This window comes from Lissotriton helveticus, chromosome 11 (genome assembly GCF_964261635.1).
Source record: "Lissotriton helveticus chromosome 11, aLisHel1.1, whole genome shotgun sequence".
NCBI classification, from domain to species: domain Eukaryota; kingdom Metazoa; phylum Chordata; class Amphibia; order Caudata; family Salamandridae; genus Lissotriton; species Lissotriton helveticus.
Window position 1 is genome coordinate 475,394,206 of NC_136072.1, and position 15,635 is coordinate 475,409,840.

The following is a 15,635-nucleotide window of genomic DNA, read 5'->3' on the forward strand; positions in this document are numbered from 1 at the left end:
ACAATTTATTTTACAAGGCATTGCACAAAAACAAACAGTTGCGTTTCACATTCTGAGGCATATCCGATTCACTCTACCAATGTACAATGGACATCCTTGACTCAACAACCTCCTTATGCATAGTTCATTCAAGTCAGTTTCGAACAGTGTAGGCAGTGAATTGACAGCACCAGTTGCCTGCTCTTGGATACATCTTCCCAAGGGATTTTCCTTACTGCATGGAGGAGCCCTGTAGTTATGTTAGCAGCTGCCAACATATTAGCAAAGGCCTAACTAGAGTGGTGGTGGGAACAATGTTGGCTCGTAGATGCCGAAAACAAATGGAAGTCTGTCTCTTACATAACAGTTAATAATCAATCTTAATTTAGGTGAGAAATATACAAAAACATCAAATGCATTTTATATCCAAAGATTTTTGATGTACCTATGGCCACATACATTACTTCCTGAGCAAATCATATTAAGGCCCTATCATACTAAAACCACAATCAATTGCTATAAAGGTTCACCAAATTCAAAATGGTAATACAAACTTGAAGAGCGGCCCGACACTGTAAAATTTGAGTCACTAAAGAACAAATTGGAAATGGTGTTCTAACGCAAAGGAAATACGGCATAAATCAACTTTTTTCTATTATGTGTGCTTCCAGAAGCTTGTGCAGATGGTTTTCGAGAGGTTAAGATTTGAAACACTAGAAATCTCAGCTCATGGGCTTACATTAAAAAGTTTACCCATGACTAATCTAAAGATATTGTTTAAAACCATCACACAACTTTATTGTACACCCTTCTGGGGGTAGGTAAGGCAGAATGGTGGCAACTTAAAAAAATATTTCGCTATTAATGGAGGGAGTGTGGTAGGTCTTACTGCCATTAAATATTCCTCTTGGAAGAAGGGACGGAGCAAACCAGAAGAACTTTCAAGATCTGAAAGTGCGTAGAAGTTTGGAAAGCCAAAATCTGGTCTGAAAACTTCAGTATTAAATCTAATTACTAATAAATATAAGTATGGGGTAGATCAATACCATTTCATAATATGAACATTTTTACATCATTTTTACAAGAGCTGAAAAAATGTATGAGCAAGTTAAGGAATTAAATAACCACCCGCTACAATGGAAGGCTGCATGGCTAACTGGACGCCTGTAACTCAAACTCTTATAGGTCACACGAGAAAAACTGAAACTTTAGCATTATAAACAAATCTTTATTTTCCTGAGATTTAAATTGTCTGCACTGCCTGTGTGCTCACTGCAGTATGTCTTTAATTTTCATTGCAGTGTTGATGGGAGGAAGAGAAATGGGAAGCGGTTTGATAAAATCCTTTGAACACCAACCTTGTTATCAGAAAGACTGCACTCTTGCACTTGTCTGCCAATTAGTTCAGTGCCTCTGAAGCTCATTTAAAAATCTGGCAATCCTTTTTCAGTCCATTACAAATCATCCAAAATCATTCTTCAGTAGGAAGTATCCATTAAATAGCAAAATGCCCGATACCAACACACCATATTTCATGAGAAACAATCGCCCTCCATCAGGATCTAATCGGAGCATAAACATTAATAAAAAAGAGCCCGGGGGAGGGGAAGGAGCATTGGGGTGAAAGCTCTACAGGCAGATGATAGCTCTACCTTTTTGTTAGGGCATCAAACATTTTTAAGAGACAACAAACTATGCCAGATGATAAAATCAACACTGAAACTGATTGAACAGATAAGTCACTGAAGGCAAATTTTTCTGTTCAGGAAATATCAATGGATGAACTGAGGGTGCTTGAAAAAGGCTCAACATTTGCCCACATAGAAAGGTGGATACAACAGTTCTAAAAATGGAATTATATATAATGGAAAGAAAATGTACGTTGAATAATTTCATAATTTGAAAAAGAAACTTAATATAAGAACCACTGTACCAACGGTCTCCAAGTCTTTTTCAGAGAAAGATATTGAGGTAATAGTTGTTATATCAATTTTGGAGAATGAAGAATACTCTTGTGATCTGTTGGCTTCGGATTTGAATATTACAACTGACCTAAATCCAGGTACAAATCTGAAAGTAAAATCAACATTTATCCCGAACACAGATTTCAATTTGATAGCGGATTTTGAAAAACTAAGTGTAATAATGGAATGTGATAAAAACTGCAATAGAAATATTTTCAGAATATGGACTCAATTTACCAAAAAAGTGTGGGGGTATTTTACAACAAATCCAAAAGAAGCCCACTAATAAGTTAAAAGGCGGATATAGGAGATCATTTAGTAATCCTCAAAAAACAAGTTACATAGCTTTGGTTTGAGACTATCTAACCACAGATTCCTTACCTTCTAATATTCCCCAGGAGTCAGACTAGATTCTGACATTTTACAACTGTACCCCTACGTGCTGGTAGGTGACGCTGTTTGACTCCACGCCGGCATAGGATGTGATGCGAATTGTGCCTATACAGGCTGCACCCGAGCTCGCTGAAATCAGTTTCTTTTTGAGACTTTCCTCACTAGAAGCGTGGAGCCAAGAAGAATGCTTATGCAATGGCGTGCAGTGCTAAGGGCCTCAAAAGGGTAACTCTATACAGTAATCGATTCACAGAATGGGGGCAATCAGTAAGGAATCTGCAGCTAGACAGACTATACCAGATAAGGCATTACCGAAGGTAAGTAACCTGTTCACCTGACAGAGACTTCTAGCCACAGATTCCTTACCTTAGAATAGATAGCCAAGCAATACCTCCCTAGAGGTCAGTCCACAAACAGATTGGACCAAAAAGGCTGAACGGGCAAAATGCCCATCATGATGAAACAAACAGATGGTAGTGTTTGGTGATCATGTGTAGGGACGCCCACATTGCAGCCTAACAGATGTCCAGGACAGGGACTATGCAAGCAAACGCAGTGGTCGCAGCCTTGGCGCTGGTGGAATGGGGCACGCTAGCTCTCAGGGAGTTGCTCTTTGACAAATGCAGATTTATGCAGATTTTTATGCAGTGCACTGTCTATTGTGAGATCGTTTGTTTCTGCGCAGCCTTTACCCTCTTCGCCTCGACATACCCAACGAACAGCTGATCGTCCACCTGGAACTGTTTGGTACGATAAAGGTAGAATTCTGTTCTTTTTGGGTGCAGGCGAGGGAGTCTCTCCTCTTCTTTAGACTGGTGAGGCGGAGTACAGAAGTTAGGCAAGGTAATAGTCTGGCCTACATGAAAAAGTGTCACAACCTTCGGAAGGAAGCACCGGTCCTGAGAACCAGTTTGTTTGGAAGGAAAGTTGTGTAAGGAGTGCTTGCAGTTTGCTGACCCTCCTGCCCAATGTTATTGCAACCAGAAAAGCTGTTTTGATGGGGAGTATGCAAAGTGCGCAATTGTGCAGGGACTCGAATGGCGCACACATGAGTAATTAAGATCAGGTTGTGGTCCCATTGGGACATGCCGAATGGCCTTGGAGGGAATAGTTCCCGAAGACCCTTTGGGAAACAGGTCACAACATGTAACAAATAGAGAAGGTTGGTCCGGCAACTGCAAGAAAGCTGAGATGGCTGACAAATAACTTATCAGTGCCCAGAGCAGAGCCCTGCTGTGCCAGAGAAAGAACAAACAAAACCTGGGAGAGGGATGCAGAAAAGGGTCAATATTCTTGGATACACAGCATATCACAAACTTGTCCCAACAGCATGTGTATATTGTCTTGGTAGACGGATGCCTGGCTACCAAGATGGCAGGAAGGTTGAAAACTGTCAATTGCCACCACTCAATCTCCATGAATAAATGCGGAGGGTATGTAGGTTTGGGTGCAATTCCCTGCCCTGTTGCTGCAACAGGAGATCCTCCCAAAGAGGCAGCCTGATCAGAGGACCAATGTTCAGAGGCAGGAGTTTGGGATAACATACTCCCCAACAACAGTTGTCAACCCTTCAGAAAATATAAAACAAAGGATGATTTGAACGGGAATGGATGGCCGAGAAGGCAGAGGAAGACTGACAAATCTAAGCCTACACCCCCCCCCCCCCCCCACCACCACCACATAGCCATGAGGTGCTAGCGAAAGTGCAAATCTCAGATATGTCTCAAAAATTAACTTTAAGGGATCCTTGTTCTCAGCACACCAAGCTACCAACCTGTTCCACATTCCAGAGCACACAATCTTGGTGGAATGATGGCAAGCTGACAGAATGACAGCTACCACTTCCATTAGCAATTGGAATGTGGCTACACTGCCCGTTCAATCTCTAGGCAGGCATTGCATTAAGGTGGAGAGGTTCTAGAGGTTGGCCTGCAGGACCTGCCTCCTTCCCCTGAGTGGGAGAGGAGGTCCACCCTAGGAGTAAGTCTGAGTTCAGGGCAAAGGGAGAGGTGCAGGAGGTCTGCGTACCACACTCTTCTTGGCCAATTCAACCCAATAAAAATAACTTTGGCCCAGTCTTGGAGAATCTCCCTCACAACCCAAGGAATCAGGGCTAAGGGAGGAAACATAGGGAAAAGGACATTTCTAATTCAACCAAAACATGCCCATCAAGGTTTCTTGCAATGGATACTGCAGGGAACCAAACGTTGAGCAATGTGTTTTGCTGTGAATGGCAAACAAGCCCACCTCAGGAGTGCCACACTTGGTGAAGATGTTCTGAACTACCTCTGGGTGTAAACGTCACTCATGGTCGGCAAGATGACAACGACTGAGGCTGTCGGCTCCGATGTACAGTGAACTAACCAAATGGTTTGTTACCTGCCAAACTCCGTGCTTGTCAGTACAAGACCAGACTTCCAGGACTTTTGAACCATTAAGGTGAGACCCTACTCCTCTAAACTTGTTGACATAGTGACGTCACTTGTGGTCGGCAAGATGACAACGATGGAGCCTGTCGGCTCTGATGTTCAGAGAACCCACAAAATGGTTTGCTACCAGCCACACTTTGTGCTTGTCATTCCAAGACCAGAGTTGTAGGGCTTTTCAACAGAGAAGCTAAGGCCCCACACATCTCCGCTTGTTAGCATACCGCATTGCAGCCGTATTTACTTAAAAGATCTGGACAGACTGGCCACAATGTCACAAGAGAAAGGCCTTGGGTGCCACCCGAATTACCCTCAGTTCCAGCAGGTTGATGAAAAGTACCTGCCCCTTTGGAGACCAGAGGGCTTTGATTTACAATTCCTCCAGATGAGCATCCATCACAACCGTAGCCACAGATATTAGTTAGAAGGATATCCCTGCCACCAGTTTCTCCTCTACATCACCCCAGGCAAAGTGTGCAGAAGTGTCCCTGGAGATTATGTACAACATGATTCTCCTATCATGGAAAGACTGCCTGCTGAGGCAGCACTGGGTGGAGCTCACGTGCCTGCATGCACGTGTAACCAAAAGGATGCAAGAAGCCAGAAAAGGTTCTGAGCCCTTTCCTGAAACAAAAGAATCATGGATTGAATGTCTTGAATCCTCTGCGTAAGTCGAAAGGTTCAAAGGTATGTTATGTCCAGTACTGCCCCTATGAGAAGGAGGTACTGAGAGGACTCTATGGGTCATTTGGGCACACTGATTGAAAAGCCCAGGTTGAACAGCAGGTATGTTGTCAACTGCAAGTTGTGTGACACTATCTCCGGAGACTTGGCCTTCTGCAGCTAGTCATCAAGTTATGGAAATACTGGGATTTTCGATCTGATCGGGTGGTTGGAGGATGTAGTGGAAGAAGAGGACGGTTGAGGAGAGGCTCAGACTTTGCTCTTTGCACGGCCCTAAACTGCCGTACTCGTTTCTAGTTCTGCGGCTGCTGCCCCTGGTTTTGACAAAAATGAAATCCAGGAGAAAACCCCCGAAATGAATGAAAAACTTTAGGCCTAAGGAACGTGCAGCTGGCCGCCTTGTTTTGAATGGCTCAAAAGCCGAATGAGCGTTTTAACCAAATAACTTGCAACCATCAAAAGAGAGTTCCATAACAGTGATTTGCATGAATGCTGAAAATCCAAAACTTCTGAGCTTGGCATTGCTCTGGCCACAGAGACCACTGAGTCCAAACTCAACTAAATATTTTGTTTGGATGCTGCTGGTTATCCCTAACCAACTGAGAGAAATGCCCCTGCAGGTATTCATCAAGTTTGGTGTCACTATTTTCGCAATGCCCAAAATAGAATGGGTAAAATATCCTAGGAGGCAGGTGCCATTTAAGAACTTTAGAGTCAGCCTGCCAGCCAGAATAACATTGCTTGCTTACAGCCTCCAGCTTCTTTGAGCCTCTGTCCACTATAGCTGAAGGAAAAGCTCTGGGGAGAACTTAGAGGAGCAGAAGGCCTGACTAACTAAGCCTTTCAGCAAAAGTGCATGGACAGGAAGGTAGAGCCCCCAGGAGCCGGCTAGTATCTTCTGTCTATTGTCCTATTGACAGCTATAGTAGTGGGTCTCTCCCAAATTGCGAACACTGGCTCTAAAAGGGGATCATAATTTGGTGAGGGAGGTTCTGCTGTCTGGGCAAATGGCTGGAGAACCACAGTGATAATTCAGGATTTAGCCTCCAAAGAAGGAAAAGGAAGTGCCAATAACCTAGCTGTCTTTCTGACCACTACTTGGTAGGAAACCACCTAAAGTGTAGGTGGCCCTTTAAGGGTCAGCATTTCCAATTCCAGTGAAGGGTCTATTCCTCTGGTTTTAACCAGCTCTTTTTAAGGAATTGTAGCAGCTCACCATCGTAATCTGTCCTTTCTGCCTCCAGATGGTCGAAACTGCTACTAAAAAGGTCATGTCCAATGGGGTCTCTTTAGGATGACATTTTGACATGTTCTTCCCCGAATTGCTGTTCCTCAAAGAGGAATTGAGCCCCTCACCTAGATCTGTGAATCATAGGTCTGGTATCAGGAGGGATTTATCAGTCTATGGAAGTTGACACCGGTGGCGGCGCTGTAAGAGTTGAAGGGGGGGCAAGCAGTGGCTTCAATGGAGCCGTTACAAATACCAGCTATGCAAGTGAGGTAAGAGACAGAGCTAAAGCCTGCAGTAGAGCCAGAGAGGGCACCAAAGAAAAGGCCTGGGACTAGAAAGGGGTGAATGGTACTGAAGGAAGCCCAGCCTGAAGTCCACACGCTTATCCCGTCATGGTCCCACAGGTCCGAAGGCACTATTGGGGTGGGTGGAGGATTGGGACCATTGCTCTCAAACATTGCACCAAAGAACAACTTTAGATCCGCCCCTGGAGTATGAAACACTGGATAGAGGAAATCCTGAGGTGGTTGTGGAAGAGGCAGTAATGGTGTAATGGTGCTGGGCCAGGATCGAAGTGCCAACTCCAAAGGGGGAGATATCTCCATCAGCTCCGGCAACAGTTCTGTTGCAATCTGAGATTGTTGAGGGTGCTTACCTTTCTTACGCTTGGCATTTCTTACGCATTCTCTCCTCTTTTTTTTATATATATTTAGTTCTTTTTGTCTTTGACATGGATGGAGCTGGGGCTCCTGGAGACCTAATTTGAGGTTTGGATTGCATTTGGTTCAGCGATCATCCTTGGTTCAGGTCTTGTAGAGCTTACCCTCCTGGATTGTTCACAGAGCCAAATGGCCAAAGGCTCAAGATGTGATGGTCAATGATTGACATTGGGCCCTTACAGTCTCTGCATGGTTTGAATACTGACCTCTTGGGGAGGGAGGAATTTTGCACTGCACCTCCGAGTTGGAGAGAAAAATGTATTCTGTGAAGAACTCCCGACAGGACTGTCAAAGAGCAAGATCTGGATCTGCACTGAAGGTGCAGAAAAAAAAAACTGGCAATCTGAGGTGAGTGTAGTGATGTCACCAAGACATTGCTTCCGGCGCCGATGCAGAGCCAGAACACTCTACCAGTGTGGAAGAGCTATGAAAGAGTTTCCAGATCTAGTCTGGGCAAGCAATATTCAAAATGTGAGGAATATGCAGGTAAAAGTATATAACAAAAAACAAACAAAAAGCCAAAGAGGAACTCCAGGAATACAGAGTGACATGTTGACAAAGACCTACAGATCATGATTTTGGGAGAGGTTGTGAAGATTTAGTGGGGTGTAACACCTAAATTACTTTCCGAATGTAAATATCTTGAACTGCCACCCTATTACATACATGAACTTGACCAGTTCTTACTGGATAAACCATTCATTCACTGAGTAATGATCAAAATCAAGACAAACAACCACAAGTGCAGAAGAAGTTTAGCCAGAGGAGAGAAGGGAGATTATCAGTTATTAAGGGAACTATAAAGGTCTTTCCAGGCACACAATTGAATTTATTAGCTCATCATGAACAAAATAAGGCTCGTTTATCTTCAAATTAATAGCAACAGTTTGACAATGGAAGTGAACATGCAGGAAATGGTGCGCCTTTTATACAATGCACATTTGGATTGCTTGACAATTGTATTTTAGGTTTAAGAGGCTGTTAACAGACTAGAGCCCATAATGGGGGTGTCTATTTTTTCCTTTACAAACCAATACAAAAAGAAGAACTCAAAACATCTCAACAGTCATATACAGCAGGTTTTGTAATGCAAATTGTATGCAACGTTTAAAGAATGAATGTTAATCTAACATGATTGCATCAGCATCATCCATCTCCTTTCTTGAATGGGTAATTGAGTTTTCTTGGTGAGGTTGGTTGAGAAGCTTCACAGTATTAAACTACAACTATATGAACTGGTAAATCAATTTGCATAACCTGTAATGTACTGTAAGATGTACCTCTATCATGAAATGAGTACCTCAACCTGTTATTTGCAAGTAAAGGATGGTCAACAAAGCCGCTCTATGGAACCAGATCAGAATATTCTCATCAATGTTGAGTTTTCCTATTATTGTTTTTGGAAGAGTTGGCCCATGAAGAATGACAATGCCGTGACCAACGGCGGCTATTCTAGTTTCAACAGGATCTCAGTCCAATTTTGAAAAATGTGAGCATGAAATGTACTTCAACATTTCCTAACGGTGGAAATGACACACACGCACACATTTTTTTTAAAGAAAGGAGGTTGTTGCAAAACACATGCCTCTCCAGGAACACTCACCTACAAAACAACAGGCAAACATTTCCACACATACCTAAACACAGACACACAACAGTGCCATACAACAGTACCTCACACATTCACCAATTCAACCGCACAGCAGGTTTTAGACATTCTGAAAATAAGAGAAAGGGACACCAAGTTAAAAAAATACCCCATCATTAGATATAAAAATAGTCTTTTAAATAGTGTCTTCATTTCTTTGTCCAGGATCATAATTCAGAATGCTCTTTATGACCTACAGAAAGGAAAAATAATTGGAAGAGAAAACGTGAGTCTAAGATATTATCAAACATAACCAACCATACAATAACACAAGAAACACAAATTATTTTATGTGGTACAGAACATTCTAGCATTTGTCAGACCAGCAGATACTTCTGATAACAAGAGATGTTTGATGTCTGTTATTGGCCAGGCTTTCCTCTTACATTTTATTTTACAAACTTTTTTTGTGAAGAATGAGAAGGCACTTTTATATTCAGAAGTATACAATAATGGTAGATCTTTATTGTCCTTTGATTCTTTTGAAGAAGTGCTAAATTGGGTAACCATTGGGATTTTACAAATGGGCCAGGAGTACAATGTGGAACATGCTTAAGGTTCTTCTGAAAGATCAGAATACCATTAAGGCATCTTTTGGTGCCTCAACAGCTTATGATTTTGATTCCATATCAGAATTAGAAAACTGTTCTCTCTAGGACAATTATGTACATACCTTCACTGTCAATGTTGTAGCATAAACCATTAGAAGCAAGGTACATTGTCAGCACCTCACTGAGTTCACTGAATAGGAAGCCACCTTTAGCCTGCGCGTTTTGAAAGTTTTTGGCTTGAAACAAAAGCACTGCCCTTGTATAAAGTATTTTCATGATCCTACAGGATAACAAACTACACACTCTATGCAAGTCGGCCCATGAGTATCAACAAAGACACTTAGGAAAGAAACTGGACAGTGTTCTGTCCATAAACGAAAATCAAAACATTTTTTTAAAAAAAAGCAGACCACATATTCCCTTCTTAGTCACCATCTATGATTGATATCAGCATAAGTGTTTAGTTGCAAAAGTCAGTCCCAATATTTGGCGGCTTTTTGATCTCCAATGCAGCTATGTCGTTTGTCCTTTTTTTCATTGGTGCTCAAAAAGCTTTAATATGCTGCTAGTAAATACTTTAAATTTTTCTATGCTGAGCACTGTGGGATAACGGTTGACATTATATTGCCTTGCAGACCATTCCTATGGTGGATACCTGAAACTTTATTTTTTTGCCATGCGTAATTATTAGATGCGAGGCTAATGCACAGCTAGTACAGCTACAATAGGTTCCCACTCCAAGAAAGGAGCACTGGCATCTTAGAAAACATTAGGGTTTTCAATGTGCTCAGTACATTTAACTACATAGAGGAGAGTGGGACGCAAGGGGTTTATAAACATGCAATAAATGATTTTGACTTGGCTTTAATAAGCAAATGTATTAACTTTTGTTCCCAATCATTTTTTTTCCCCCAACCAAACAAGCGTACATTAACATAAGACCAAACGATCTCCGCTGGATCCCTCCTAGGTCTGCAGGATATTGCACACCAAGCACGTTTTCAATTACATCCATACAAGATAGTATACCTTATGCTTTTAGCTCCTTCATCTCAAATGTATTACCTTTGGTATGGTTCTAAAGAACAACAGTCCAGCTTCACATTGGTACTGGAATTTTGTCAGTTCACCAACACTAGGTTGTAATTGGGCTGCTCCAGTTTTGAACTTGCAAGACACCCACCGGAAGTGACAGAGTTGGACTCTACAGGCACCAATGATGTCAGTCTCACCTATTTTATGCACTACACAGAGAAGGGATCTATAGTCCAGTTTCAATCTTTTTTTTTTCTTCAATACTGCAACAAGGTTTTTGGACTACGTCCTCTCCAAATTTGTTATTATTTTAACCATGCACAAACTGTTGCCTACAAAGATTGGTCACAGACTCTGCTAAGTGCCTGCATTTTTCAGGCAATAAACATGAGGAAATTACATACACAGTTCTGGGCAGTGGTAAGCCAGGTATGGATCAGACCGAGATGGTGACGCAGAAGAACCCACTCACTGGAACAGATGCAGCAGGAAAGAGCGAACCTACAGGGATCTGCCTTGGCCACCATGTATATCGAGAACAAAGCCAATGCATGTCTGATCAAGGTGGAATCAAGCCTTCAGGCTCTCTGCTCCTTCGTGCTGCATCAGTTCCAGTGTATGATTTCTGTTCGACCACCATCTCCCTATGCAGTCCTTACCCGCCTAACACGCGCCTGAAATGTGCCCATTTGTTGTAAATACACTTTCTCCTGATTTGAAACTGGATTAATTTTATTGTTGGAGCTTAACGGTGGATCCATTTTTTGATGGAGTGCACTTTCTTCCTGCCTGGGACCAGACTCCAAATCCAAGGCTTCCTTGCAGCTTTGCTGACAGTAGGGAGGTGGTGTAGTCAGGGGGCGCTCACAAATTCGCGGCTAGGCTGGGCCAACCCTCTTGGAGTATCTAAAAGGAAGTTTTCCATCTACTGCCCTAAATAAGTACGGTGTTTATTGTTTGCTTTTGCTCTGCTGCTGTCTGAGGGATATGTTTTGGAGGCACTGGCAAAAGCTTTGGCTACATTCTTTGCTGTATAATTAATTTGCATTCATACTTGTCAATCCACCCCAGCTTGGAACAAGGCATTTGCACTGCTGTTTTTTAAAAATAAAATACACGGGGAAGAGGAAAGTCCCAAAACCAGCATGGGACCGAACAGCCCGATCATAGACACATTTCTGGCAAGAGAAGTTGTATTAGTAAGGCTATTGATTTGTTGGAAAGCATCTTTCAATAGACTTAGCCGGCTCTCCAAGGAGGTCTATTCCAGCTGGCCTCTTTTTTGTCACACAAGAGGAGCCTATAGCTAGTAATGTCTAATGCAGCCGAGCTGTCCAACACCCCGACTTCTGGTCGGATCAGGAACTACCAGTTTAGCAGAAGCATTATATTTACACCCCCGCTGCAAAGTACAAGAGAAAATCTGAGCATGTTACAGGTAGGGGAGAATTAATTCTGCCAGCATTTGCTTATCTGTTCCCGATCAACTTAATTCTTCTTACAAGAGAAATGGGAATCCCATATGTATCTGATTCAATTAAGGCTGCACCATTATTGCTCTGGGTCTCAGTTTGGGCAAACAAGCATACCACTATTCATAAGGAGAGAATCATAGACTGTTTGAACTGCGAGAAGGGCAACACGATTGCTTGGCTAAGTTATGTTTAATCTACCACCAAAGCAATAGGATGGATCGAATTGTTTTAATCTCCCCATTCGTTAAGAAAATCGTAGATCTCCCAAACTATTGAGCTTTTCAGGATTTATTGAGAGATCTCTAAGGAGGAGATGGGAAAACCCCTACTGCGGATCTTTGCCATTGTCCAAACGTCATTAAATCTTGAACCATACCTGTCTTGGGTAAAGAGCCCCTGGGAAAGGTCACTCCTAGCTAAATTTTGCCTGGGAACTATAAGATTTTAGTTTTGCTTTCCCCAGGGACAATGTGATGAAGCATCAGTCTTAAAATACCCCTTGAGGAGACCTCTATGAAAATCCTAGAACATTTTATTTTCTTCTGTAAATATTATACATTTCAAACTAAGATGTTTTTAAAACTAGTTTTTTATAAAGTTTCCACCAGAGAAAGCCAGCTTTATATTCCGGAGTATGCTTCCGAATCATTTGGACTTTTTCTACTAGGGAAATCTTTTGAAGTTTGAACTATGCAAATGAAATTCATTGAATGGGAGTCACTTTCTTTTCCTTTTATCATCTAATATATTAAGTGTATTTATATATATGTTTAAATTGATTTCTTTGCATGTGATGCTTTTAAGATTGTTCTTAAATAATGAATAAAGCTCTTTGATTGACTGATGGCATGTTTTCCAGCTTTCTTCTGTATTCATTATACTCTTTGATGTGAGCCCTATTCTTCAGGTTTGTTCCACTGTAACCTCTGAATTAATTACCCTCTATGAAGCTTAAGGCTCTGATGTGTCCTCAGTTTATTCAATACATCCTGATGATGACCCTATATCCTTTGGAAGATTTACATTTTATTGACAAATATGGCCATAAAGATGTTTTTTTAAACTGTTTTTCGAAGCAGGGAGGAAAAAGAATTGCTACAGATGTTATGACTATTGTTGCCCCTCTGTAACTACTTGTATATCGTCTACCAAGGTCATATATGTGTTCTTTCTCACACTGAGCACATATATTCATTTTGGTCAAATAAGTGGTCTGTGTCGTTTACATTAAAATACGACTTTGGCAACTATTTGTGATGTCTATTATTTAATGCCTGTTTGGGAGTATTTTATATGGCACTTGATTCCTTATCATGAATGATACCTTGTTGGACATTATTTTTGTTTATAGAACCTGGATGGGCTGCTCCTGAAGGATGGGATGAATACATTCAGGGCCACAAGGATGCCCCGCAGCTCAAGTATATAGATGTGGTGCCTCTACTCCACTGGAGACAAAAAAACCTCTGTTCTCAACCTCATCCAGGTGGACTTACCAGTGCAGTGATGATGCATCCGTCACCACTTTAAAGTATGCATGGGACAGGAAGAATGGTCTGCTGCAAATCAGGTTTGCATCCTTCATCCAACATTGAAATTCTTGGCCCGCATCATCTGATGCCTGAGATGTCATTCAAGAGGCAGCACCAAAGTAGAGCTGAATGTGATGGTTTCGTTGCAAGGCACTCATGTGCCAAGGGGCATGGGCCACCAGCAGCATACACAAGGCTTGGATATCGGAAGCCTCAGTAAAGTTTGAGCCAGAAGCCAGAAAAAAATGAGTTACTCAAGGGACAAAGGAAAAAGTTGGAAAGCAGCTCTGGATCTGGCATGGAGGAGCGGAAACAGAGTTGACATCAATATGCATGGGTGGCACTTACATGCCGCTCTATTGTTACTTATGTGGCGAAACACAGTCTGCACAGAGCTGCCCGATGACATCAACAGTCATGTGGGAGTAATGCTGTTTATATCTTACAGATCCAGCCTGGTGAAATTCTAAAGATGAGAAATCTGCAGTTTGAAGTATCCATCAGAAACATCCAGTTCATACCCCGAATGTTGAAGACTCACTGCAGGGCCAGAAAAGCTTGGAAAGATAAACAGCAGTTAGCCATGCTGGCAGAGGAGAAAACTCTTCCCCACTGCGTCAATATGCCTTGACTTCCCTGTCCGGCACTGCAGTGCTAGAGTTTACTTTACTGGAAGACGCATGTACATTTAGACTTTCTACAATCGGATGCTGCATCAGAAAAGCTACTTTTGGGACTGCTTATTAAGCGTAAGCAATAGGGTACCTCTTTGGACGTGCTGCACACGTCTTGGATCACAGTGCGATCAAGGCCCCTGTCAGGGCCTTAAGGGTAGCAGTGGTTAAGAAGTTGAAGGACCAGTCTGCAAAAGGTCTATGAGCAAATTAGCCTTAGTTTCCACAGTAGGTAAATACAATTGTTTTCACCTCAGCTGCCCTATGATTTACCAACTGCGAAAGAGGTGCTTTCTTCATTAGAGGAAACAACTGGCAAGTCAAACACAGTCTCTTGATAGTTGTTAATGCCACCAGCATTGTGTAGGTTCAAATACAAACCAATATCAGTGCAGTGAGGGGGGAGCAAGTAGTAAGTCTCCTTTTCATCATCATCCTGGGAGAACCAAAGATAGTCTGCAGCATGTGTAGCATTGTCGTTGAGGAAACAGCATTGTGGGGAGTCTTCTCAGATCCCCAAACTGGTTCTTCGGACATGTGCCTCTTTTCTGCCGAAGGTGGTCACTCGCTCAAGTCGGCCAGAACAACACGCTGGCAACATTTTTCACTCCACCTCATCCTTCTAAGGAGTAGGAGAGACTCCATCACCTCGTCCAAGGAGATCTCACTCTACCTTGATCACACCAAAGATCATTGGATGGACGATAAGCTCTCCATTGGGTTCAATATAATGAAAAAGAGCAAGACAGTGCAGAAATGGACCAAACTGACATCAGCTTCGGGGTGGCGCTTATTGGGCAGCCAACGTCACTTCTGAAGCAGACAGCGCCAATGTGAGCCGATCGATGCAACCTACCGGCGTACAGAGGTAGTGCTCAAGATTTTATGGATCCAGTCTGATAACTGAGGAATATTCTAAGATGAGGAATCTGCCAGTATAAGTCTTTATCAGAAGAACAAGTTACTTATCGTTAGAAACGTCGTTTCTGGGGTAATATCCAACAGCAGATTCCTCAGCTTGTGAATTTTCTGTCGCATCAGACTGGATCTGGCAACATTCACAGCAATTTCCTTGCATTTCAGTAGGTGGCATTATGCAGCGCTGCATCTGGTTCTTCCCGTCCTGGGACGTGATGTCACGGCCAATAGATCTGTGCCACCACTGCACGCTTATCTCCCTTTCTTTAGGATCTCTGCCCGTGCCAATGGACAAGGAGACATTGAAATCAGAATGCTGACTTACAGATTGGGATCTTATTAATAGACTGTGTGAATCCATTCCCCAGAACGGGGAGGAAGGTGGTTTAGTAAGGAATCTTCAGTT

General features: G+C 42.4%; 1 protein-coding gene across 2 annotated transcripts in view; it reads right to left on the reverse strand.

Moving 5' to 3' along the window:
- Positions 1-7,393: 7,393 nt before the first annotated feature.
- The window catches only part of UGGT1 (UDP-glucose glycoprotein glucosyltransferase 1), an 822,704-nt gene continuing 814,462 nt past the window's right edge, over positions 7,394-15,635 (reverse strand). For both annotated transcript variants that reach the window (XM_078666074.1, XM_078666073.1), the window contains one exon: positions 7,394-9,237. In XM_078666074.1, coding sequence (XP_078522200.1) covers positions 9,212-9,237 — 26 coding nt within the window. In that variant the 3' untranslated portion in view covers positions 7,394-9,211. The remainder of the gene's footprint in view (positions 9,238-15,635) is intronic.